Source organism: Rhinoraja longicauda, chromosome 3 (genome assembly GCF_053455715.1).
Source record: "Rhinoraja longicauda isolate Sanriku21f chromosome 3, sRhiLon1.1, whole genome shotgun sequence".
In the NCBI taxonomy this organism is placed as follows: Eukaryota; Metazoa; Chordata; class Chondrichthyes; order Rajiformes; family Arhynchobatidae; genus Rhinoraja; species Rhinoraja longicauda.
Window position 1 is genome coordinate 25,875,819 of NC_135955.1, and position 24,245 is coordinate 25,900,063.

The 24,245-nt window shown below is 41.9% G+C and overlaps 1 protein-coding gene across 2 annotated transcripts in view; it reads right to left on the reverse strand.

Moving 5' to 3' along the window:
* kiaa1958 (KIAA1958 ortholog) overlaps positions 1–24,245 on the reverse strand; it is a 106,281-nt gene that overhangs the window by 7,347 nt on the left and 74,689 nt on the right. The window contains exon 4 of one of the 2 annotated variants that reach the window (XM_078395014.1): positions 11,700–23,137. The exons of the other annotated variant lie outside the window; for it this stretch is intronic. Coding sequence (XP_078251140.1) covers positions 22,325–23,137 — 813 coding nt within the window. The 3' untranslated portion in view covers positions 11,700–22,324. Of the gene's footprint in view, positions 1–11,699; positions 23,138–24,245 lie in introns of those variants that run through there. 2 annotated transcript variants of the gene reach the window in all.

The following is a 24,245-nucleotide window of genomic DNA, read 5'->3' on the forward strand; positions in this document are numbered from 1 at the left end:
ACTTGTTTGGAAGAAGACAACCACACTCCTTAAAAAGAGCAGTTATTGATTACATCTCACTGTTCAATCTTGAATCCTGTTTTGTACAATGATGGAGGGGACAGAGGAGTAATATGAGGTCAACAGTCTGAACACCCTCCTACACAACTGGAACAAAACCTGCTTAATTGTTAAACTTCAAACCATTTGTAATAAACGCCAGCATGCAATTTGCTTTAACTTCTTGTTTCATCCACTTGCTTACTTGGGATTCATCCATTAGATCACCTAGATCATTCTGAACTTCCAGGTTTGCAGATGATACAAAAGTGCGTAATATTGCAGATAGTGAAGATGGATGTCAAAAAATTGCAGCAGGATCTTGATCGGTTGGCCAGGTGGGCTGAGGAATGGTTGATGGGATTTGATACAGATAAGTGCAAAGTGTTGCATTTTGGGAAGTCTCACCAGGACAGGACCTATACAGTGAATTTGCAGGGTCATGGGGGGGGGGGGGTTGTAGAGCAGAGGGATATAGGAGTACAGGAACATGGTTCCTTTAAGGTGGTGTCACAGGTAAATAGGGTAGTCAAAAAGGCTTTTGGCATATTGGCCTTCATTAGTCATAGTACTGAGTAAAGATGTTGGAGGGTCATGTTGAAGTTACAGAAGACGTTGATGAGGCTGCATTTAGAGTATATGTTCAGTTCTGGGCACCATGTTGCAGGAAAGATGTCAAGTTGGAACGGGTACAGAGAAGATTTACGAGGATGTCAGGACTCGAGGGTCTGAGCTATAGGGAGAGGTGAGCAGGCTGGGACTTTATTCTTTGGAGCGCAGGAGAATGAGGGGTGATCGTACAGAGGTGTATAAAATCATGCGAGGAATAGATCGGGTAGACGCACAGAATCTCTTGCCCAGAATAGAGTCATAAGATGCAAAGTAATTAAAGTACCAAGCCTTCCATGACCGTAGGATGTGCCTGGGTTTTAAAGGCAGCATTGTGCATTCACTGTTGTAACATGGACACGAATATCGAGCGAGATTCCATGTGATAACTCATGTTCTCTATAATGCTGCAAAATGAATATGGTTCAGAGCACAGGAGATTCCCGATATTGTGTCCAGCACACAGCTATCAAAATAAATTAACTGGCTACTTACTGTTCATGGGACATTAAGCATTTCTGGATGTTCCAAGGACATAAAAGGAGATTTTTATAAAAGCATTCTTTCTTCCTGGCATTACTTTAGTAGCCAGCAGCCAACAATCTCTTCCATTCTATTTCCATTCATCCTTATAGTCTGTACGACGCACAGGGAAAAATTTAACCAAGCTAAATATAAACAAGGTCATGTGCTACTGACCCATGACACTTGCTTGTTGCTCAAACTGGCTTGTCTCCGTTAGGCTAGGAGAGTCAGAGTTCTGCAGGACTACCAGACTGTATCAGGCAGGTGACAAAGTGTTCCACCTTAAAGAAAAACATATCCAATTTTTCATCCACTCGAGGCCATTTGCATGACTGACCAGGGCCATCTTAACGCATGGGCCTGATGGTCACTTGCCCGGGGGCCCCATGCTGATCTGTGTATGTTAAGTGACTTGCATAAATAAATACTACTTTAAAAATGTAGGTTCAATAAGTGCTTTTTTCGCAACATTTTCGGTCACTGTACTTCTCACAGCGATCTGTAAGTGCTTTTCGCAAGAATGTAGCACCCTAAGTCCATCGCTAAGTGCTTTTCGGTAAGTGCTTTTCGCCGGCACGACAGGGGGGGGGGGGGGGCTGGTAGGGAAAGGGGGTGGGGGAGAATTACGGTAGAGGCCCCAGTACACTGCTTTGCCCGGGGGCCCATAATGCTGTAAAAACGGCCCTGTGACTGACTACAGCGGCATTGGTTACATGGTGAAGTCCATGATGCAGAGATTCCCACCTCTCTCCTGCAATAGACACTTAATGTTTGCTCTCTCCAGAGACGGGATCAGATTAGGCTCCTATTGAGCCCATTCTTGATTAATATTTTAATTCTACCTATCACATGTGATTCTGCAACACCAACCCCATCAACGTTTGATGATTATTTTTCATTTTAAATTGACCCTCTTCACTCCCTTATCTCTCCCAAGGCAGAGCCACATTCCCTTGTTTATAGAGAGATATTAAGGCATCACTCCACAATTAGGTGGATTTTTAAATAATGCTACTTTGTTCTGTATTTTCTCGGCAGAGGAAATGGAGGCATCAAGTCATACGGCATGGAAACGGGCCCTTTGGCCCAACTCATTCATGCCAACCCAAAATGCCCATCTAAGCTAGTCCCATTTTCCCACATTTGATCCACATCCCTCTATGTCCAAAAGTCTTTTAAATGCTGTTATTGTCCCTGCCTCAACCCCGTTTCTATTATTTCCTTTAATCACCTGAGATAATGTCTTGACCAACCTTCCTTAAGGAAATACAAGCCCGCTTATGAAGTAACGTAATTAAGATATTATTAATTTGGGATGTGTGTTTAAATATTGGAGCAGAGTGTTTTAGCAATGGAGTTAAGAAACACAAGAAGGGGGTGCTCAAAATGTAATGATCTTTTCTGCAAACAGCTGCCTATGTTGAGTTAATTGTTCATTTTAAATCAGAGTGGTCATTTTCAATGACCAAACGTATTACACACTAAGAACAAGGCAAGTATATAGAGAATATATTCATGGATGAAATGAATGGCAGAATAGGGTGAAGTCAAAGAGGTCTCATTTTGTTCCTTTGTTGTGTTCCTACGTTCCCTCTTATGTTAACCCCATTTGTTCTGGTAAGATCAGCCTACACCTGAGCTCCATTGCTTTCAAAGTCAATATATCTTTCCTAATATATACAGTGACCAGAACTGAATTCAGTACCCTAAGCAAGATCCAACCAAAGATTTACATAACTGTTACTTAATAATTAATAAGCTTCCAGAAATGGTTGAGATGTGCTGCCTCTGCTGTTCCTGTCATGATGTTGGCCGTGTTTGGAAAACAAACCATGCAAATTTGAAGTTGGTTGAGAGTTTGGTTTTAAGTTACTTTCAACATGCTGGATGTTCTTTTGTGGGTAGGAAATGCATGAAATGGTTGATAACTCAGCACTGTGAATAATCAATCCATGTAATTTCAATTGATGTGCACCGCCTAGTAAAAGTCACATGGAATGCAAGTTATTTATGCATTAGAGAAGTGCATAATTTAAAATGTAATGGAGTGCACAATCCTGTACATTTTAACCTACATATTTACAAAGAAAGTTAATTTTATTACAGCTGGCTTTTCTTGCAGGTTGATGAGACTTGACAGCCAACTATCCAAAAAATGCAGTTCCTTCTGTAAGGCATCTGGGACTTCAGTGAGAGCAGCAGGATATCTCCCTAAACAATCGCAACACTGAGCATTGAAGAGATGTAGTCAAGAATTATAAATTAGAAAACTGAAGCCAATGTATTTTGAGGTACAAGAAATCAAAATAAAGCTAGAGAATGATATATTGGAGGGCAAGAGAATAAGAAAACAGAATAAGTGAAACAAAACTTGCTAAATGTAATTTTCATTATCAGAGAAGCATTTTGACATTAAACTGCCTTAGACTTCCAATGGACAAGCCCTAAACTCAGGTGAATTCTATATTTCTAATGTAATTGACGGATTTCACACTTTTCAAAATATCTCAATGAAGAGGCTTTGGATGGATGTTACCATTGGAAGACCGGCACAACTTGGAGAGCAGCTTATGGATTTCTGTATCTCACTACAAATATGCAAACAAAAATTTCCATCCAACACAACTATTAATTCGTGTCACTGCCATTTCAACAATGATCACTGGAACTATGCTTTATACTTAATTGTGTCAACAAATTGGTAATAATTGTGATGTGATGTAGGGTCCAATAAATTAATGATACACCGATCAGCCAAAACATTATGACCATTGACAGGCTAAGCGGATAACATTGATTATCTTGTTACAATGGCATCTGTCATGGGGTGGGATACATTAGGCAGCAAGTGAACAGTCAGTTCTTGAAGTTGATGTGTTGGATGCAGGAGAAATAGGCAGGAGTAAAGACCTGCATGGCTTTGACAAGGGACAAATTGTTATGGCCATACAACTGGGTCAGAGCATCTCTGAAACGGCAAGGCTTGTGGGGTGCTCCCAGTCAGCAGTGGTGAGTACCTACCGACAGTGGTCCGAGTAGGAACAAACCACAAACCGGCGACAGGGTGTTGGGCGCCCAAGGCTCATCGATGCGCGAGGGCAACGAAGGCTATCCCGTCTGGTCCGAATCGACATAAGGTCTACTGTGGCACGTCACAGAAAATTTTAATGGTGGTCACGGGAGGAAGGTGTCACAATACACAGTGCATCGCACCCTGCTGCGTATGGGGCTGCACGGAGGACCAACAGCATGTTACGCAGGTGGTCATAATGTTTTGGCTCATCAGGTCATAATGTTTTGGCTGATCGATGATAATGCACCATTAATGGTATTCATCCTTGGGAATACTGAGGTGCAAGGGTACATTGGTGTGTATGTCCAAAGATCCCTGAAGGTGGCAGCAAAATACCGAAGGAGAAGAATGCATACAGGATCCTTGCCTTCATTAGCTAGGGCACAGACTTTGAGCAGGAAAACTTTGGTACAACTTTATAAAATGTGGTTTGGCCACAGCTGGAATATTGTATGCAGTTTTGGCTGCCACACTGTAGGAAGCACATTAATGCACTAGGATGTTGCCCGGGATAGTATGTTACAGTTATATGGAGTGATGAGATAAGCTGGCATTGTTTCCCTTGGAGTAGGAGGCTGACCTGGTAGAAGCATACAAAATTATGAGGGGGAGATAGTATGAGACTTTTCCCATAGTGGAATTGTCTCAGACCACGAGGCATCGATTCAGAGAGGCTGGATTTTTATTTCAACCAGAGGGCGGTTGCATTCTGGTGAGTGGCTGGTGCAGGCAAGCACACTTGCAGCACTTCAGAAGCTGGAGAAGCACTTGAATCACAAAGACAAAGTAGGCCACAGACCAAGTGTTGGTAAATGCAATTAGTACAGATGGGCACTTAATGGTTAACAATAGACAATAGGTGCAGGAGGAGGCCATTCGGCCTTTTGAGCCAGCACCGCCATTCACTGTGATCATGGCTGATCATCCACAATCAGTAAGAATGTCCTTCCTCAAATTTGGAGACCAAAACAGCACACAATATTCCAGGTGTGGTCTCACCAGGGCCCTGTACAACTGCAGAAGGACCTCTTTGCTCCTATACTCAACTCTTGTTATGAAGGCCAACTTAGCTTTCTTCACCGCCTGCTGTACCTGCATGCTTACTTTCAGTGACTGATGTACAAGGACACCCAGATCTCGTTGTACTTCTCCTTTTCCTCACCTGATACCATTCAGATAATAATCTGCCTTCCAGTTCTTGCCACCAAAGTGTATAAACTCACATTTATCCACATTAAACTGCATCTGCCATGTATCTGCCCACTCACCCAACCTGTCCAAGTCACCCTGTATCCTCATAGTATCCTCCTCACAGTTCACACTGCCACCCAGCTTTGTGTTATCTGCAAATTTGCTAATGTTACTTTTAATCCCTTCATCTAAATCATTAATGTTTTATTGTAAATAGCTGCGGTCCCAGCACCGAGGCTTGCAGTACCCCACTAGTTACTGCGTCCCATTCTAAAAGGGACCCGTTAATCCCTACTCTTTGTTTCCTGTCTGCCAACCAATTTTCTATCCTTGTCAGTACCCTACCCCTAATACCATGTGCTCTAATTTTGCCCATTAATCTCCTATGTGGGACCTTATGAAAGGCTTTCTGAAAGTCCAGGTTCACTACATCCACTGTCTCTCCCTTGTCCATTTTCCTATTTGCATCCTCAAAAAATTCCAGAAGGTTACTCAAGCATGATTTCCCCTTCGTAAATCCATGCTGACTTGGACCGATCCAGTTCCTGCTATCCAAATGTTCCCCTATAATTGACTCCAGCATCTTCCCCACCACCAATGTCAGGCTAACTGGTCTATAATTTCCTTTTCTCTCTCCCTCCTTTCTTAAAAAGTGGGATGACATTAGCTACCCTCCAATCCACATGAACTGATCCTGAATCTATAGAACATTTGAAAATGATCACCAATGCTTCCACGATTTCTAGAGCCACCACCTTAAGTACCCTGGGATGCAGACCATCAGGCCCTGGGGTTTATCAGCCTTCAGTCCCATCAGTCTACCCAACACCATTTCCTGCCTAAAGTGAATTTCTCTCAGTTCCTCCGTCACCCCAGGTTCTCTGGTCACTAGTACATCTGGGAGATTGTGTCTTCCTTAGTGACGACAGATCCAAACAAAGTACCTGTTCAACTTGAGTAGCTGACTGGCTTGAAGTCCAAAGGTATAGTGAGCATAGGACCAGGGGACATGGTTTGAGAATAAGGCAGTTAAGGTAACTGTGTTAATTCAAAAGAGAACTTTAAGCGTTAAGGGGAGAGAGGAATAGGAGGGTACAGCTGGAAAATATCCCTGTTGCACTAAGATCAGCCATGACTGATGAATAGCAGAACAGGCTCCAGGGGTTGGTTAGCCAACTCTTGCTCCTATTTCTCAGGTTCTTTCCAGATTGTGATGGGAATGTGGAGCACATTGTCGCAACAGTGATTAGTCAAATAGTTCACATGCATTAAAGGGGAGGGTAGAAAGCTGTGCGAGGAAGCTGGAAATGGGAGTTATGATGAGCATAAACCCTCCAGCGTTTATTCAGTCTGTGGAATGGTCTTTTCCTGAAATGTATGTTCTGTGCAATACTGTAACATTTTCAGAGTTCCAAAGCAGTCTGGTGTTTATTTCTGACGATTGTCTCCAGTAAGCAAGTTTATTTTCTGGTAATTACTTCCCGAGGCATTAGTCACCCTTGCCGACTCTGCCATCACTTTGCAAGTGGTTCTAAATCTCTGGGTGATCCCTTTGCACGCAACATATTTATTTACAGCCTCAAAAGAGTGTAATCCAATGATTCCGAAGTGCCCCCACACAGAGTGTGCTCTAGGCACAGCACGCTTCAACAAAAGTACAACTCTATATTTGAAAAAAGACATTAAAATCACGCACAATCCAGCAACCAATTAAGAATCAGACGTACCCATTCTCCCTCTAAATACGACACTTCAGCTAGTTCCATGAACACGCCAACTGGTAGCAAAATGAGTGAAGTCACAACAGGAGACGAAGGAAGATAGAACAACTTCTCACGGTGGCAATTCTGTTCCTCCTCTGTACCTCCATCGGTGTGTCTCTTTTCTGGAACATGCAAGTTTGGGAGCCCATCGATCAATACGATGAAGAAGGCACACTTTCCTAGCTGGATAACAATGGAACCTCATGATATCTCATTCAGTGTTTATGTGACAAGCTAACAGAATGTAGTGTTCATGCAAGAGAAAAGAACTCCCATCACTCATTTGCCGTTTATACTTTATTGCTTGAATGTACTAGCAAGGTGCTTGTTTGGTGATGATCAATATGGGATAATTCTATCTCCATGGCCTTTGCACTCTTGATCTTTGTTTTCAAACCACTCCCCATCTTTGTAATCTCTTCCACATTTATAAGCTCCTTCTGGCCTTTTGATCACCCCCAGTTTAATTACTCCTGCACTGACGGATATCCATCCAGATGCCAAGATCCTAGTTGCTGGAAGTTCGAGAACTTGCTTTCCTCCTTTGAGATGGTCCTTCCCAATAGGAATACAAGCCTTGGGACCAGGAGTAGACCATTTAATCCAGAGATAAATCAGTGGCTTAAATACAGTAATTGCTTACATACATGAGAATATGCATACGTTGGGGAGTTCCTGTATCCTGCTTTTCTGTTTGATGCATTAAAGTGGCTAGCCTCTCACTTTTCTACAATTATATTCCATTGGCCATTGACTCATACTCACTCGCTCTATATCCCCTGAAGATTCTTTACATCCTCCTTTGTAGCCCTGCTTACTTTTTTATCATCAATAAATTTAGAAATATAACATTTGGACCCCTCAACCAAATTATTGATACACGGATTGAATGGACAGGGCCCCAACTCCAATCCCTGTGCCACCCCATCAAAGCCAATTACCAGCCCAAGGAAAGCTTGTTTATTCTTATTCTGGTTATCAACCAATTGTCAATCCATGGCGATACATTACCACAAATCCGTATGCTCAAACTCATTGACCAATCAACCATATCGGAAGCCTTCGAAAATTTAAATCTACTCCAATTTATTCTATTGTCAGGTCTTCAAAGGACTCCAACTGACTAATCAAATATGATGGCCCTTTTATCAATCTGTCTGGCCTTACTTAATGCTATTGCTATTTGTGTTCTTCAATTCTTTCCTAATGGTGACATTGCTGACATTATTAGGGTAGTAGTTGACCACTGCTTTCCTGATTTGAAGATATGTATGAATGCAAAATTGGGCATCACAGGTACTCATCCTTAATAATTCTCAAGGATGAATCTTGTGCCTTTGTGTAAACCAGCATCTTCACATCATCATTATGTGCTTTCGTCTGGTCCTTCCTTTTCCAACTTTGAGCTCCAAGGACTATGCTAAAACACCAAATGTCTTCCTGTTGAGCTGTGACTAGATCATTCTGAGCTATCTCATCGCAATGCAGGCAACAGGATTACTTGATTTATTGGACATGGCAACGAGGTAGAAGGAAAAAAATGTGCCTTTATATCGTCTCAGTTGCTTCCAAGTTCTCTTCTACTAATGAAACACATTAAAAAAAAAATCAGTCTTAAGATGCAGCTTTAAACAAGACTGCACGGGTCACATTCTTGTGCAATATTCATGTGAATCTTTTCTGCATCTTCTCTAGATTAATCACGTCCTTCCTATGACAAGAATAACGTGCCATATTCAAACTTCCATCTCACCAATATCCAGCTGTAACCTTACACCCCAACTCTTGCACTCAATGCCTTGCCCCGATAAAGACAAAGCTTGTCATTAGCTTTTTTTGCCCCTTATCTAACTGTATTGCCACATTCTGGGAACTTTGTACATGTATCCCTCGGTCTCCCTATTCAACAATGCACTCCAGGGCCTTATCAGTCACTGCACACTTGTCCCCTGGTACATTTTCTCAAAATGCACCACTTTCCTCTTGCCTGAGTTAAATTCTATCTGCCTTTCCTTTGCCCACTGTCACTGTTTATGTAGATTCTGTTGTAACCTTAGAAGACAATCTTCTTCACTATCCACCACACCACCCATTTTGGTGTCATCCACAAACTAATCATGCCACCTACAAATTATTAATATATATAACTAACAACGGGGGACTTGTCCCTGATCCCTGCAGCATACCAATGGTCATAAGCCTCCAATCTAAAAAACACCCCTCCACTACCATCTTCACAAAGCCAATTTTGTATCCAATTGGTTAGCTCACCATGGATCCCATGTGAACTAAGCTTTCCAGGCCAGTCTACCATGTGGGAACTTGTCAAACGCCTTGCTTGACATTTGAATTCAGTACCGGGAGAGGCGAGGTTATATCAACGCTCTAATGGCTTCCTCGCCAACAGTCTGTCTGTCCTTTCCTTCTTTGTTGTTTCATAGTATGTGTTAAATGTATGTTTTTGTGTTCTTTAGCTTGTTTATGTGGGGGGTGGGGGAAACTTTTTCTAATCTCTTACCTTGACGGAGATGTGATTTTTTCCCCGTATTGTATCTCCATCCGCACTGCGGCCTAACATCGAGGAGTTGGCGCCCTCTGCTGGAGACCGACTTCGGGAGCTCCAATTGCGGGAGCCTGCGGACTTAACATCACGGAGCTGGCGGTCCCTGGTTAGAGACCGACCTCGGGAACTCCAAGCCATGGGAGCTTCGATGCGGGAGCTTCGATTGCCGGCTGCAGGAGCTTCGATTGCCTCGAAGGATGGTTCGACTGCCCCGACCGCAGGAGAATAAAGCGGGAGGAAGATTAAACTTTATTGCCTTCCATCACAGTGAGGAATGTGGGAAATCCGCTGTGGTGGATGTTTATGTTAACTTTTATGTAGTTGTGCGACTTGTTGCCTTTTTTTTAGTATGGCAATTTGAATATCACTGTATCTTAATTGGTACACGTGACAATAAAAGACCTTTGATACCTTTGAAACATTCTATTGCAGAAGACTAACATCTCAGGCAGAATTTACCCATTGACTTACATCAAAAATTGTGGGCTTCTAATGCCGACTCTCCCCTCTTCAAACCTACCAATCATGCTCCCCACAAATATTAACGATTTGTATCAGAATCTCGGTAATTGAACAAGGGTTCCCTGTGGAGTCCAGTGGATTTTTATCCTAGAAACTGAATTTCTGTGATATACAATGGTTTTTGTCCATAGCCATTCATTCCTATGATGTACAGTTGTTTTTGTTTGCGTGAATGAGGAATTCCTGTGAAGCACAGCGGTTATGAAACATGGATCAAGAGAAAATGCGTCCTGTCTGCTGACTGAGAGGAAAATGCAAGCAGCTGGTGTTTATGCATATTTTCTGAATAGTCAATAGTGCGTTTTTGAATTTACCTCTGAATGTAATGGTGCACATCACTTTTTTTAAAATGTGCCTGTTTCAGGTTCAGGTATTTAGCAAATCCTATGTTTACTATATTGCCTTTCACATTTAGTATCATTTCAGATAATGTCATGGTTACATCTTAATTCATTGATCCCTGGAATCATGTGGCCCTGCCCACAATCCAGCTTGGAAATGTTAAAAGGCATTGCACAAATGAAAAATTGCTGGCCCAAAATATGTTTTGTACTTGAATAGACATAAAAGGATATTTTCATAGATGTATTGACAAGTTCTCACATAAACAATCCCATTCTTGGTGCTCATCCTCAACACTACTTGTGTCTCCTTGAGTTTACGTCATTATTATTCTAGATCACAAGGAGAGGCAATTAATGGAAGCTCGCTGCATGATCACATTTGGAACATGTGCCACTTCTTGTTTCCATGACTACAAAATCGCTACCAATGTTTAACTTCACCATGGCCAAAAGGCTCTTTCATGTAATGCTGCATTTTATCGAATAGAATAACTTGGATTAAGGTAAATGATGGCATGTGTAACACAAAATGTTGTTACGATCAGGGCACTGAATTAATAAAATGTTTCCTCTGTAATCTGTGCCTAATTTGTTTGCGGTCATAAATTAATCTACACTATTATATACACAGATGGGTTCACAAACCTGCAATGGTTCGGTTTTGTTAAAAATGAAGCTTTCATGTTGGTTCCCTTAGCTGTAGTGCGAGAATTGTATGAGTCTGAACTCTGGAAACATCCCAATGGCCATTCCTTGTGCCAGTGCTGACTGGAGCCTTTGTCAAGCTACCCACACTTGTTCCTCATTGAGTGAGCAGCAACAGGACATTGGCTGCACTTCTACCTCCCAGCCCTAATCCCCTTCTACATCCAGAACCTTTGAGCTTGAATCCCAATTTGATTTACCATCTTTAAAAAAAATGCACCTTATGTAAAGTTATGTACATGGGACTCAGAGAGGCTGGAACTTGTTTGTTTGAATAATACAACCATTTGACTCACCCAATCAATATGCCATTATACTTGGGTTCAAATTTAAATGAAGAGTAAGACGGTAATTTTTAAGTCTGAATCTATTGCTATTTATTATTGCCACATCTGTAATGATAATTCAGCAGTACACAGATTAATTCTGTTGGAATTTCATTTTGCTTCCAGTGATTTGTTATAATTTCACAATATTACCCTGTGCAAATTTCTACCAGCCCCACAATTTACAGAAGGTTGCAACTTCTGACGAGTACATTGCAAGGTTAGTCATTGTAAAGTGTACTAATTAATGAGCTAACACACCACAGATTGAATCAATTGTTCAGAAAAAAAATCTCATTGTTAAATATCTGGACACAGATTACATTCAAGACCAAGTTAATAAAGGAAGACAACAGTTTAAATAACAACAGCTTTTTAAAAATTCTAAACCTTAAAGTGCTGAGTCTTTATCCCTGTATGCCTTTGTTCTTCCCCATCTTTTCCAACTCTGGCTTTTGTGCATTCCCCAATTTCAGTGCTCCACTGATGGAGATTGCAGCTGGCTTGTGTAGCTCTGCAATTGCACCCTTTGAATCTCTATGTACAAAGATTCCATGGTAACAAATATTTCCTTTGGCCCAGTTATGGTCTTCCTGAATATCCCCTTCTGTGGCTCACTCAAATTTTACTTGATAACAACCTTGTGAAGCACCTTACCATGTTTTAGCTTATTAAGCTGCTACACAAGTACAAATGCTGCTGTCTCTCTGCTCAGGCTTTGAACATGACTGCCAGAAATTGGATTGCTTTCATCTTGGTTGCATAGTACTAATGCTGAAGTAGGTTCCCTGTTAAAAAAAACAATGCAAAGTTGACCAAAGCCCAATTTTAAATTGTTAAGGTGGTTTACAAGCAGAAACTAGTTAAAAAATTGGACCTGTAGAATGTAGAATTCCTGATGGAATCTCACCAAATCCTGCACATCTCGTGTGGTGAGGAAGTTTAGAATCAACGTGGCCTTGACTTCCATGGAGAACTGTCCCTGGTGTAAGGGCATGGCTAAAGGACAGAATGTCTCACAACCAGGGGATGGCAGCCTTGGTAACCCTGAACTTATGAATGCTTGCTTCGTCAGAAGTCCAGCTACAGGCTCTTCACCTTTGGGCTTTGATTCTTGTACCGAGATACCTGGCCCAAACCAAGAGTGCTGCCATCTGCAACAACACCCACCTGCATTACACTGCATGAGTATCTCACCAGCTAAATGTTGGATTAAATACACTTACTTTTAAGCACATTCTGTGGGCTGTGGAAGCGGCATACTTCCATTCCAATCCTGTAGGCTGTGAGTTGGTTGATGAAAGCAAATATGTAATGGCCGCATAAAGCTGTGGTAAAGGTGTGGGGGGGGGGGGGGGGGGGGACAGGGTGGACAGATGGGGAGCTTGGAAGGTGGGGTGATACTTCCAACATTTATATTGTACTTCCAAGTGCCCGATAAATAGACAATGTTTTCAATACCTTCCTCCAATGCTCTCTCTCCAATTTCAGGGGTCATGGGTTGGAGACTCCGAGGAGTCAGTGGGAATGCGAGGTGCTTTCCCCCCCAAGGGGCCCTGAGAATATGCGTGATGCCACTGGAAAGATAAGTAAACCAATGACAGAGTTCCTCCCAGACCAATGCCCTCGTTACACTTGGCTTCATTCAGCAGGCCACTGTGTTCAGACATCCTGTTCTGAGCCCAGTCATGGAAAAAAATTAACAAGCGGACAAAAGAAAAGGTTCAAGGATATAGTCAAACCACCTTATGAAAAAAAATGCACCAACTCTGGGAGTCTCTGTTTTACAATTGCCAAAAATGGTGGTGGACTGTTTGGGATGGCATCAGGACTCAAATACATACATTAGAAAAACACGGAAATCCCTGTTCTAAAGGTCAGGGGTGCATCAACTCACAAGCTGCCCACCTACCCCTGCCATCATGCACCTCCTGCCCAATCTGTGGCAGAATCGGTAGGTCCTATGAACCCCCATAGGACACAAATGCAACCAAGTCCTCCTCATTCCCAAAGGACTGCCTGAAAAGATGACAGCCAACCTCAGGCAATTTCAGAATATTAGGAAGATACCAGCAATATCACGTTGGCAACATTCTCTGAATCTACTTGCAAGAAAAGCAAACACGTGTCAGTGTCCTCTCTCAAGCCAACACCGATTCGTATAAAAGCTTAATTACATCCACTCGACTCTGATGGCAGGATGGCAAATAAGCAATGGCTATAATTTAGGAATTATCACACAGCTTACAACTACATATCCCTTTAAGGCACAAAATCCTGAGGAAAGTGCCCCAGCTGCAACTAACCAGAGAAGTTAAAGATAGCACAAGATCAAAGGAAAAGCTTGCTATGTTGCAAAGTCCAGTAAAACCTGAGGATTGAAAATAGTTCACCATTCTATAAAGGAGGGCCACGATATAGATAAGGACAGATAAGAAAGTACGAGCAATCCAGTGAGAAACATAAAAATACACCAAAATCTTCTATTGATTTGCAAAAAGAGAAAATGTTAGTGACAGTTAACGTGGATCTCTTGTGGAGTGAGAAAGGAGGAAATAATTACTTGAAATACGTTGTCTCCTCATAGAAAGAGCTGCAGAAAACCTCCCAGAAACAGTGGAGAACAGGTTGAGTAAACGAGGAATGGAAATTAGCATGAGTTTAAAAGTAGAACTGGAGACATTAATAGGACTGAAAGAGTGCAAAGATGATTTATGAGGATGTTGCCAGGACTCAAGGGCCTGAGCTACAGGGCGAGGTTGGGCAGGCTAGGAACTTATTACTTGGAGTGTAGGAGGCTTAGAGGTGATCTTATGGAGGTGTATAAACTCATGAGTGGCAAAGATTGGGTGCATAGTCTTTTTCCCCAGGGAGGGTAGAAGAAATCAGGAACCAGAGGGCACAGGTTTAAGATGAAGGGCAAAGATTTAATAGGAAACTGAGGGGCGACATTTTCACAAAGAATGGAACGAGTTATCAGAGGAAGTAGCTGATGCAGGTACAATAACAGTAAAATTATATGTGAGGACCAGGTGCAACTTTGCTGAGAATACAATGCTGGTTGTCGGAGTGAGTTGCAAGGAAGATACAGAGAAGCATCAGGAAGATGTGAATTGCAAATGCATGGTAGGAAAAATCCATTACAAAAACCTGTGGTCTCTACTTTGGTGGAGGATATATTTTTTTAAATGAGAGATTAAAAGGTTAGTATTCAGAGGGAAATTTCTGAATGTTAATGTGTAGGTGCATGTAGTAATTAGGAAAGCAAAAAGTATGTTGGCCTTCATTGCAAGACAGTATAATAACAAGAGTAGAGACCTCTTGCTGCACTTAAATCTGGTCCTGGCAAGGATGCACTGGTCTGGTCCTTCTGCCTAAGTTAGCTTGTACTTTTGAGAGAAGTGCATTGAAGATTTACCAGACTAAGATGGGGGTGATGGTGGGTTCCTTATTATGAGACCCCAAGCAGATTGGTTCTGTGCACACTCGAGTTTAGAAGAAAGATCTCATTGAAATATATAAAATTCTCAGGGCTTCAGAGGATCGATGGTAAGATGGTGTTTCTCCTGGCTGGTGTTACTGTGGTCAGGGGCTATAGACTCAAAATTACCAGTTGGCCATTTAGAATAAAGATGGGAAGAATTTTTTCACCCAGAAGGTATTCAATGTCTGCAGTTTTTTACCTATGAGGGCAATGGAGACACAATCAGAGATCAATAGACTTAGGATGTTAATAGATTAAAGGGTTAGTGCTGTGAAATAGAGCTGAGGGAAATGATCAGCTATGATAATGTTGAAATGGCAAGGTACACAAATAGCTTGTGTAAGAAGGAACTGCAGATGCTGGTTTAAACTGAAGATAGATGCAAAAAGCTGGAGTAACTCAGCGGGCCAGGCAGCACCTCTGAAGAAAAGGAATAGGTGACATTTCGAGTCGAGAGTCTGACGAAGGGTCTCTTTTGTGTTTAGCTTGCTCCTGCTATTTCATTTTGTATCTGAATGCCTCATTACATTTCAATCTAAAAGTATTTCCACATTTAAACAAATCTTGTTTCTTGCCGCTGTTCCTCCCATTTTTAATAAATAATTTAAGAAATTTCACATAATTAAAGCACAAGAATACAATTAAACTATCAGCATCAAGCGTGTGGCTGTCATTCATTGCCACTTAAGCAGAAGTTACACTTGATCAGTTTCTACTGAGCTGAATCAAGGCAGTGGGGTTTGATTTGCTTAGACGAGGCTTGCGGCTTCACCGCCATTACCCCAAGAAAGGAGTGGACGATCCCTGGTAGAGGCAGCGAGTACACGGGGAATACCTTGTCTCTCAAGGGCTGAGGTTAGGGTGCATGGATGGTCATGTAGACCTATAAAAATGTTCCACTGAACAACGTTTTTGCTCAGTGTCAACAACTCCCATATTCCAACGTAGGCAACTTAAAAAAAATACACATTGCTGGAGTAACCCGCTGAGTTACTCCAGCACTGTTTTTTTTGTAAACCAGCATCTACAGTTCCTTGTGTCTCAAGGCTACTTTCAACCTTTTTATGCAGACTTTTTCAATTTAGGTTTCTTGAATACAAGCTTGTTCTAAAATAAAAAGGGTTATGATCGCATTCCCTTCCCACCCACGGTTATAAATAACATTGACGATGAAATACATGCATATACTGTAAATGAACAAGATTTACAAATCGAAGGTATTTATTCACAAAATGCTGGAGTAACTCAGCAGGTCAGGCAGCATCTCAGGAGAGAAGGAATGGGCGACATTTCGGGTCGAGACCCATCTTCAGACTGATGTCAGGGGGGCGGGACAAAGGAAGGATATAGGTGGAGACAGAAAGATAGAAGGAGATCTGGGAAGGGGGAGGGGAAGAGAGGGACAGAGGAACTATCTAAAGTTGGAGAAGTCAATGTTCATACCACTGGGCTGCAAGCTGCCCAGGCGAAATATGAGGTGCTGTTCCTCCAATTTCCGGTGAGCCTCACTATGGCACTGGAGGAGGCCCATGACAGAAAGGTCAGACTGGGAATGGGAGGGGGAGTTGAAGTGCTCAGCCACCGGGAGATCAGATTGGTTAACGCGGACCGAGCGCAGGTGTTGAGCGAAGCGATCGCCGAGCGTGCGTTTGGTTTCGCCGATGTAAATAAGTTGACATCTGGAGCAGCGGATGTATCTTGAACAAGATCAGGACACCCTGAGGAGTTATTCAAATTTAATCACTGCTGCAACATAGGAATTATAAAGATATGCGGCAATGCAATTGTGGATCTGCAAAGGCAAGATTCTTCTTCCAAGATGCTCCTTAAGCTTGACAGTCAAATCAGCAATGTACATCACATTAGAGATATTTCAGAGTGGACGAGGAAGAGAAGAGGTGGTTCAGGGGCAGGATGATAGAAGGATCATAGTTTCTATGGTACAAAATTTCTATAATGATTTTAGGATTATACTTTCTATAGTATATTTCTATAAAGATAGAAAGTAGCTGTAGGATTAATCATGTGTGCACTGGCACTCTGAAGGAGTAATCCAGTTAAAACCACTTCCCTGCTTATTTCATAGAACAGCTGGGATCTAGGGTGATATTTATCCCTCAATCAGTATCACTAGAACACAGATCATCTGATTGTTGTTACGTTACTGATTGTCCAAGCTTGCCGTTTGCAGAATGGTTGCAGTGTTTCCTGCATCATCACAATAACGACTGCACTTCAAAAGTAATTCATAGGCTGAAAAGTCTTTTGAGCTAACAAGAGCCCATTGAAGGCACATTATAAATGGAAACCTTTTCTGTTCTACATTTCTTTGATCTTTAACCGGCCAATTTGTAGCAAAAATCTTATGGAAAACAATCTGAAGCTTAAATTATACTCAATCAAGGCCACAAGAAATATACAGTTATACTGTGATAAAGTCAAAATCGCTGTCAAACACATTTTAAATGGATAATATAAATTAAATTTTAAAAATAAAATCATAAAGGAGACCACTCAGGAACAAGTTGGGCTTTTCATTAGATTTTTTTTAGTAATACAATGCCAGCAATGTCATGAGGTCTTAGCTCCCAAGACTCCTCTCTGGCAGAGACAGGAGCATAAATGGTGTCCTATTCCAAGTAAGAAATACAACAAGGAGATGAGAGTAAGCTGAAAGCAATTAGCAGACTGTTCACACAAACTCAAAAATACTTGCAGTGGTGAGCAATACTGGATTTTCCAGTCATTTCGCAGAAAACTTTAAGGTATTCAGATTCTCCACTATTAAGCAAAGTATCATTCTGCAGATTTAACATAGATTAACTAATTTACATGGTCTAACAAAGAGAGTAGAACCTGCTAAAGATCTCTATCAGAATGGGGAGGAAAAGAGAAAAATGTTTTAATAATCATAGATTCTGTACGGTTTATAGAAGGATGGTGCATCAAAATGAAAATAAACAAAACAATCACAGTAATGTGACAAAACATACAGGAAGTAAATCTTAATCTTATATTCTCTGCCAAATAGCATTACAGAATGCTGTTTGACTCATTTTACTGTTCATTTTATGATCTGTTCAGTTAATCCTACTACACTGCTTTTTCAGCTTAGCCCTGCAATGTTTTGAGCAAATTGTAGATGCAAATTATTTGTTATTATTAAGTCTGTTACCACTACCCTTCCTATTCATTGCATTATCTTTTCCTTCATGTCACCTCCAGTGGTTTGGCCAGCTGCCTTAAATCTGGATTCGCTGATGATCAAGGCCTCTCTGCCTCTATAGACAATACATAATAGTTGCAGGAGTAGGCCATTCGGCCCTTCGAGCAAGCACCACCATTCAATGTGATCATGGCTGATCATTCTCAATCAGTACCCCGCTCCTACCCTCTCCCCATACCCCCTGCACTATCCTTAAGAGCTCTATCTAGCTCTCTCTTGAATGCATTCAGAGAATTGGCCTCCACAGCCTTCTGAGGCAGTGAATTCCACAGATTTACAACTCTCTGACTGAAAAAGTTTTTCCTCATCTCCGTTCTAAATGGCCTACCCCTTATTCTTAAACTGCGGCCCCTTGTTCTGGACTCCCCCAACATTGGGAACATGTTTCCTGCCTCTAACGTGTCCAACCCCTTAATAATCTTATATGTTTTGCCATCTCACCATCACTATATATTATTCACAGTAGCAGCATCACAGCACCTTGTTCTTAATGTCTAACTGTTCTTTTCCATCCAACACTATTTCAGCAACTCTGTACAAGCACCTTCTCCAAAGTTGACATATTTTCAAAAGTCTGGTACCCAGTCAGCCTAGATAATTTAACTGGAGCACAACCAGAGGTTGGGACAACTCCCCTGCGTTTACATTATATACATCTATAGTGAAGACCAAAGACCCCCATCCCTTTTCAGGAGTCTCTTAACTCATCTTATCATCTTCAGAGACCTGTGTAGAAACATTTCCCCAACCCCATATCTCGGTTTCTGCATGTTGGTGGTTGGGAAACTTGATATCCAGCATGGATACCTAGATCCACATTTTTATTCATCTTAATCTTTGGATCCAATGTGGTCTGTAACTTCTGGTCAATTCCTTCCCCTCACCCATTCAGTATTGTTCTTTATTCTGGGAGATGAAGATAACACATCATAGAACATTATACCACAGGAAAAGGTTCTTCAGCCCACAATATCTGTGCCAAACATGAAGTCTTCTTAAACTAATCCTTTCTGCCTGCATGTGATCCATGTCCCTTCACTCCCTGCATATACATGTGCCATCTAAAAGTCGCTCAAATGCCAGTATCGTATCAGCTTCCACCTCTACCACCACCACCTGGCAGCTTGTTACAGGCATCTACTGCTCTGTGCAAAATAGATTTGCCCCTCTCGCCCTAAAGCTATGATCTCTAGCATCTGGGTACAAAAGCACCCATTCAGCCCTTCCTATGATCCCCATAAACCTAGTATTTCTACAATTTGTTGTACTTTCTCAACTTCCCCACCATAGTATTCTCTTTCCCTGCAGTGTTCTCAGCTGTACTGCACACAGGCGATATTAGTCTTCAGCACTGAAAGTCCACACTACTGGGAAGCCCCTTTAAACCTCACCTCTTTCTCTTCATTGTGTAGCTTCTCATTTAACCCATCACATGGAGCATGCACTTCATGAATTTCTCGGAATTGCATATTCCCTTCATCCACCTCATGCTCAGCAATATCCCAGAGTTCCCACTCAACTTTGGAAATGAAGGAGAGGATTAGTTCAAACCATCACTGAGGTTAAAATTCATTTATTCAAACATTAGCTTGAGCTTTTATAATATCCTTAAACATGTCGCAAGGTGCTTCACTGAACATTAACAAATAAGATTTGACATGAATCCACACCAAGATACAGAAGGACAGATGACCTAGAACTGGACCAATGAGATGGGTTTATGAAGCATTTTAGAGCAAAAAGCCTTTATAATTTTGAGAAATCCTAGTGTCCAAAGCCAAGCAATGAAGGCATGGCCTGCAGTGGTGGATTAACCAGAATTGGAACTATGCAACCAGTCAGAATCAGAGGAGCACCAATACCTTGGTGTGGCAAGAATGAAAAATGTTGCAGAGATATACGGTGGGTGGTGGGCAGGAGAAGGTTATGGATGGATTTTACTGTCAAGCATAATTACTGGAATTGGAGCCAAAGCAAATGAGGAAACAAAGGAGCAATGGATGAAAGGAACTCAATACAAATTCAGAGAGATTAGATGCATTCAAGTGCATGAGACCCAGGAAGCATTAGAACCACTTAGACATAGCAGTAGCAGAAGGAGAGGAGGCCAAGTGATCATGACACAGTGGAGGTTTTGCGGGGTTTTGGGGTTGTGTAATTTGAATGCATATTTAATGCTTTTATTGTTGGGCTGTGTTTTGGGGGTTTTTGGGGTTGTGTAATTTGAATGCCTATTTAATGCTTTTATTGTTGGACTGTGTTTTGGGGGTTTTTTGGGGTTGTGTAATTTTAATGCTTATTTAATGCTTTTATTGTTGGACTGTGGGTGACTGAATTTCGTCCAATATTGGATGACAAATAAAGCTATCTTGAATCTTGAATCTTGAATCTTATGGTTGAAAGCTCAGCTTGGGATCAAATTGGGGTTGCAATTGGCCTTGTTCGGTCTTAGACATTGGCCAGAAAGGGGATGGAGTCAGTGTCTGGAAACAATGGTTGTTGCCTTTCCAATAATAAGATGGCAGAAATTTCTGTTCATCCGTGATTGTCAGGCAAGAAGCATGCCAGAGACTGTGGAGAGGTCAGGAAGAAGTGATGACATAGAGCTGGATATTATCATGTATAAGTAGATGTCTTTATTACACATACATGAGTTTAGGTCAGCATCCTCTGGAGTTGTAATATTTATGTATAGTAGACTGATATAATAAAAGTTAGATCCCTTAATGTCAGTAATCTTGTTAATCAATTTTATCTTGATCGTGCCTTGTAAATAACTTGGATTATTCATAAATTTACTCTAGTCCCTTTAAATAAGCATCTTCTTTCTTTTCAACACAACACCCTTAAATCCAGCAAACTCAATATCATCTCTCTTTTAGTCTTTCAAAAGGAGAATAAGTTGGGGGGTTTTTCATGTATGGAATATGGGTGTCACGGGCAAGGCCAATATTTATTGTCCTAATCCACCTACCAGCTGCTGAACTGCTGCAGTCCTTCAGGTGAAGACACTTCCAGTGCTGCTGGCTACGGTGTTTCAGGATTTAGACCCAGTGACAACAAAGTGATGATATATTCCAAGTCTGGATAGTGTGGAGGCCTGTAGATGTTGTTCTTCCTACTCCCCGCTGTCTTGTGTAGATTCAGCAGCTTTGGGAGCTCCTTGCAGAGCAACTGAAATGAGTAACTGCGATGAATTTTATAAATTTTGTGCGTGTAATCACAGTGCAACAGTGTTGATGGGAGTATTAAATCGGTGGATAGGGTGCCAATGATAATGGGCTACTTTGTCCTGAATGCCACTCTTATTAAGTGTTGTTGGAGTTGCATTCATCCAGGTAAGCAGAGAGTATTCCATCACACTCCTGACTAGTCATTGTGGGAAAGTACTTGGAAGAGCCAGTAGGTGGGTCATTCACCACAGGATATCCAGCCTTTGACCTTTTCTAATAACCGCAATGTGTAACTTCATCACTCAAGTTTGCCAACTCTCATGAAACTCTGTGCTCTTGAAGGCATCTCTTCAGAAACACACTGGCTACATACAGTGAACATTATTAGCACCTACTCACAGGCCCAGTTAACTGTTGCTGGCTTGTAGTTTTTATTCTAATAAGATATAGAGAATAATTTGATTTAAAAATAACACTCCGTTACTCACCACTACTTACCAGGGAATTCCAATCCTCACCAAATTCCCCACAGCAATAGTTTGCTGTTTAGTTTTATTTTACAGAGGTTAAGTCACAATTGCCGTTTAGAAAAACAAACCTGTAATGAAAATGTTGCAACAAAAAGATTATGGATGATTAAATAACTAACTATTGCCCCCTCCAAATTAATTCACATTGTGTTTCATTTTCTATCTGCTAGCCTGATTGTTATTTTCCATCCCCAGTATTTAGAAGATCTATAGTTATAACAACTCTTTGGGTCCAAAGCCACAGGCGTTCCTCAGCTGTCAGTAGAAAGGAATTTTCCTGGTTTGAGGAGAGATGCCTGAGTGAAGGACACAAATGTGAAGCTCTCGCTTTGCTCAAGCCGTACTTTCTTTGCAAGTTTGGGGACCACTGCCCTGAGAGAGCGGAGGCCCATGCGCTGCTCCTCAAACCAGACGCTGTCCAACTGGGAGAAATCCTTTCTGGCGACGAGGTAAAAGGGAGATTTGGGATCTCGCTGGCTAGGAGGCCGGTGGGTGTACATGTATTTATACAGCAGGCAGTATGGGCATCTCTTGAGTCCTTCTGAGTGCTCATGGTAGACTTGTCCAAAGCAGAGCTTGTTGCTGCAGACTTTGCTTTCTCTTTTGACCATGTCAGTCCTTGCAAAGAAGGGCCTGTTTTCTGTGTCCTTGAGCAGCTCGATATCCCCATACATGAGGTCCACGTGCTCCTGCAAGGTTCTCATATTGAAGTACTGGCTGTTGAACTTCACCACCACGCTAAGCAAAGCCACTGGGTTCGTGTCGCCCAGATAGCCCGCCTGCCACATCTCCTCCTCGTCCTGACCGGTGAAGTAGATGATGTTCCTGGATCGTGAGCCAGACATGCCGGCCTTGTTCAGCATCCTCAGTTTGTCCCTCAGCTTCAGGGTGGAGGAATTGAAGATGGCGTCACCTACCGAGAAGCCCACATTGGCGTTCTTCAGCACACGATCCAGGCCCCGCCGGATTGCGTGAAGGGAGGTGGCCAGAAAATCAGAGCCATCGGTCTTTCTCACGGTTACGTAGAAGTCCTCCAGCAACTCGTTGAGCTTTGCAGGTGGAATCTTTAAAAGGAGAGAAATTTGCAAGTAATTGGTAAAACTGCATAGCTCCTTCAGCTTGTTTCCCCTCTCGGCACTCCCCTCCCAACTAGATGCACACTGGTTAATGATTAGGGTTCATTGTCACTTATGCCAGTCAGCATTTCAAATATCAGCTGAGGCAGGAAGTAGGTTAATCGGTCCAGAAGAAAAATTGAGATCCCGACCCTGCTCGACCTTTAGTTACCATGGGACACCAGTCTGGAACACCACAAGATCCCCTTTCTTTCTCCACCACCCCATAGTTTGCCAGAGATAATTCCACCATTACCATGCCGCCAATCAGACCCCTCACAAAATATTTTTCCAACTTTACTCAATTTAGGTACTAGGCCTGATCCAACAAAATTGGGAGTCATGGTATGTGCACGAGTTTCTCTCTTTGGACATCGTTACCTGCCCTGTCCTCCCGACTCATTGCAGTGTTTTCAAACCTCTCTCACTGCACCATTAACAGATTTGCACTGACACAGTCTGAAGTAGGAAATTCTGAAAAAAGATAAGTAGTTTGTAATATGTTTAACTCAGGAGCTTATATACTGGGAAAGCACGACGGGAAAGAGGCCAACAATTAAGGATGTTCGGAAAGGCGATAAAAAGATTTATCAGGTTGCAAATTCTACATGTAACAGGAAATGGGAAGTTAAACATCGGTCAATGGTAAACTGTTTCAAAGGTATAAAATCCACATGTAACCATTGTGTCATGCAAATACAAAATGATGTTGGTGTTGCGAATCTTTGAAACATTTTGGGTTCTCTGAGTGTTTTCCAGTGCACACATTGAAAAACCGAACTTGTTGGAAGGAATTATGTGTTTAACCTATACCCTGTATCTGGCCTTCACGTGGGGCCCATTTGCCCTTTTAATTACAGCTCAGACAGGAACAGACACAAAGAACATCTTGTAGAGTAGTGGTGAGTTTCTCTAACAAGTTAGATAATTCAAGGCCTTTACAGTGCGCACGGAGAACACTCGGAGAGAACCCAAAGTGTTTCAAAGATTCACATCATCCACAGCAATTTATATTCCCATGACACAATGGTTACATGTGGATTTTACACTTATGAAA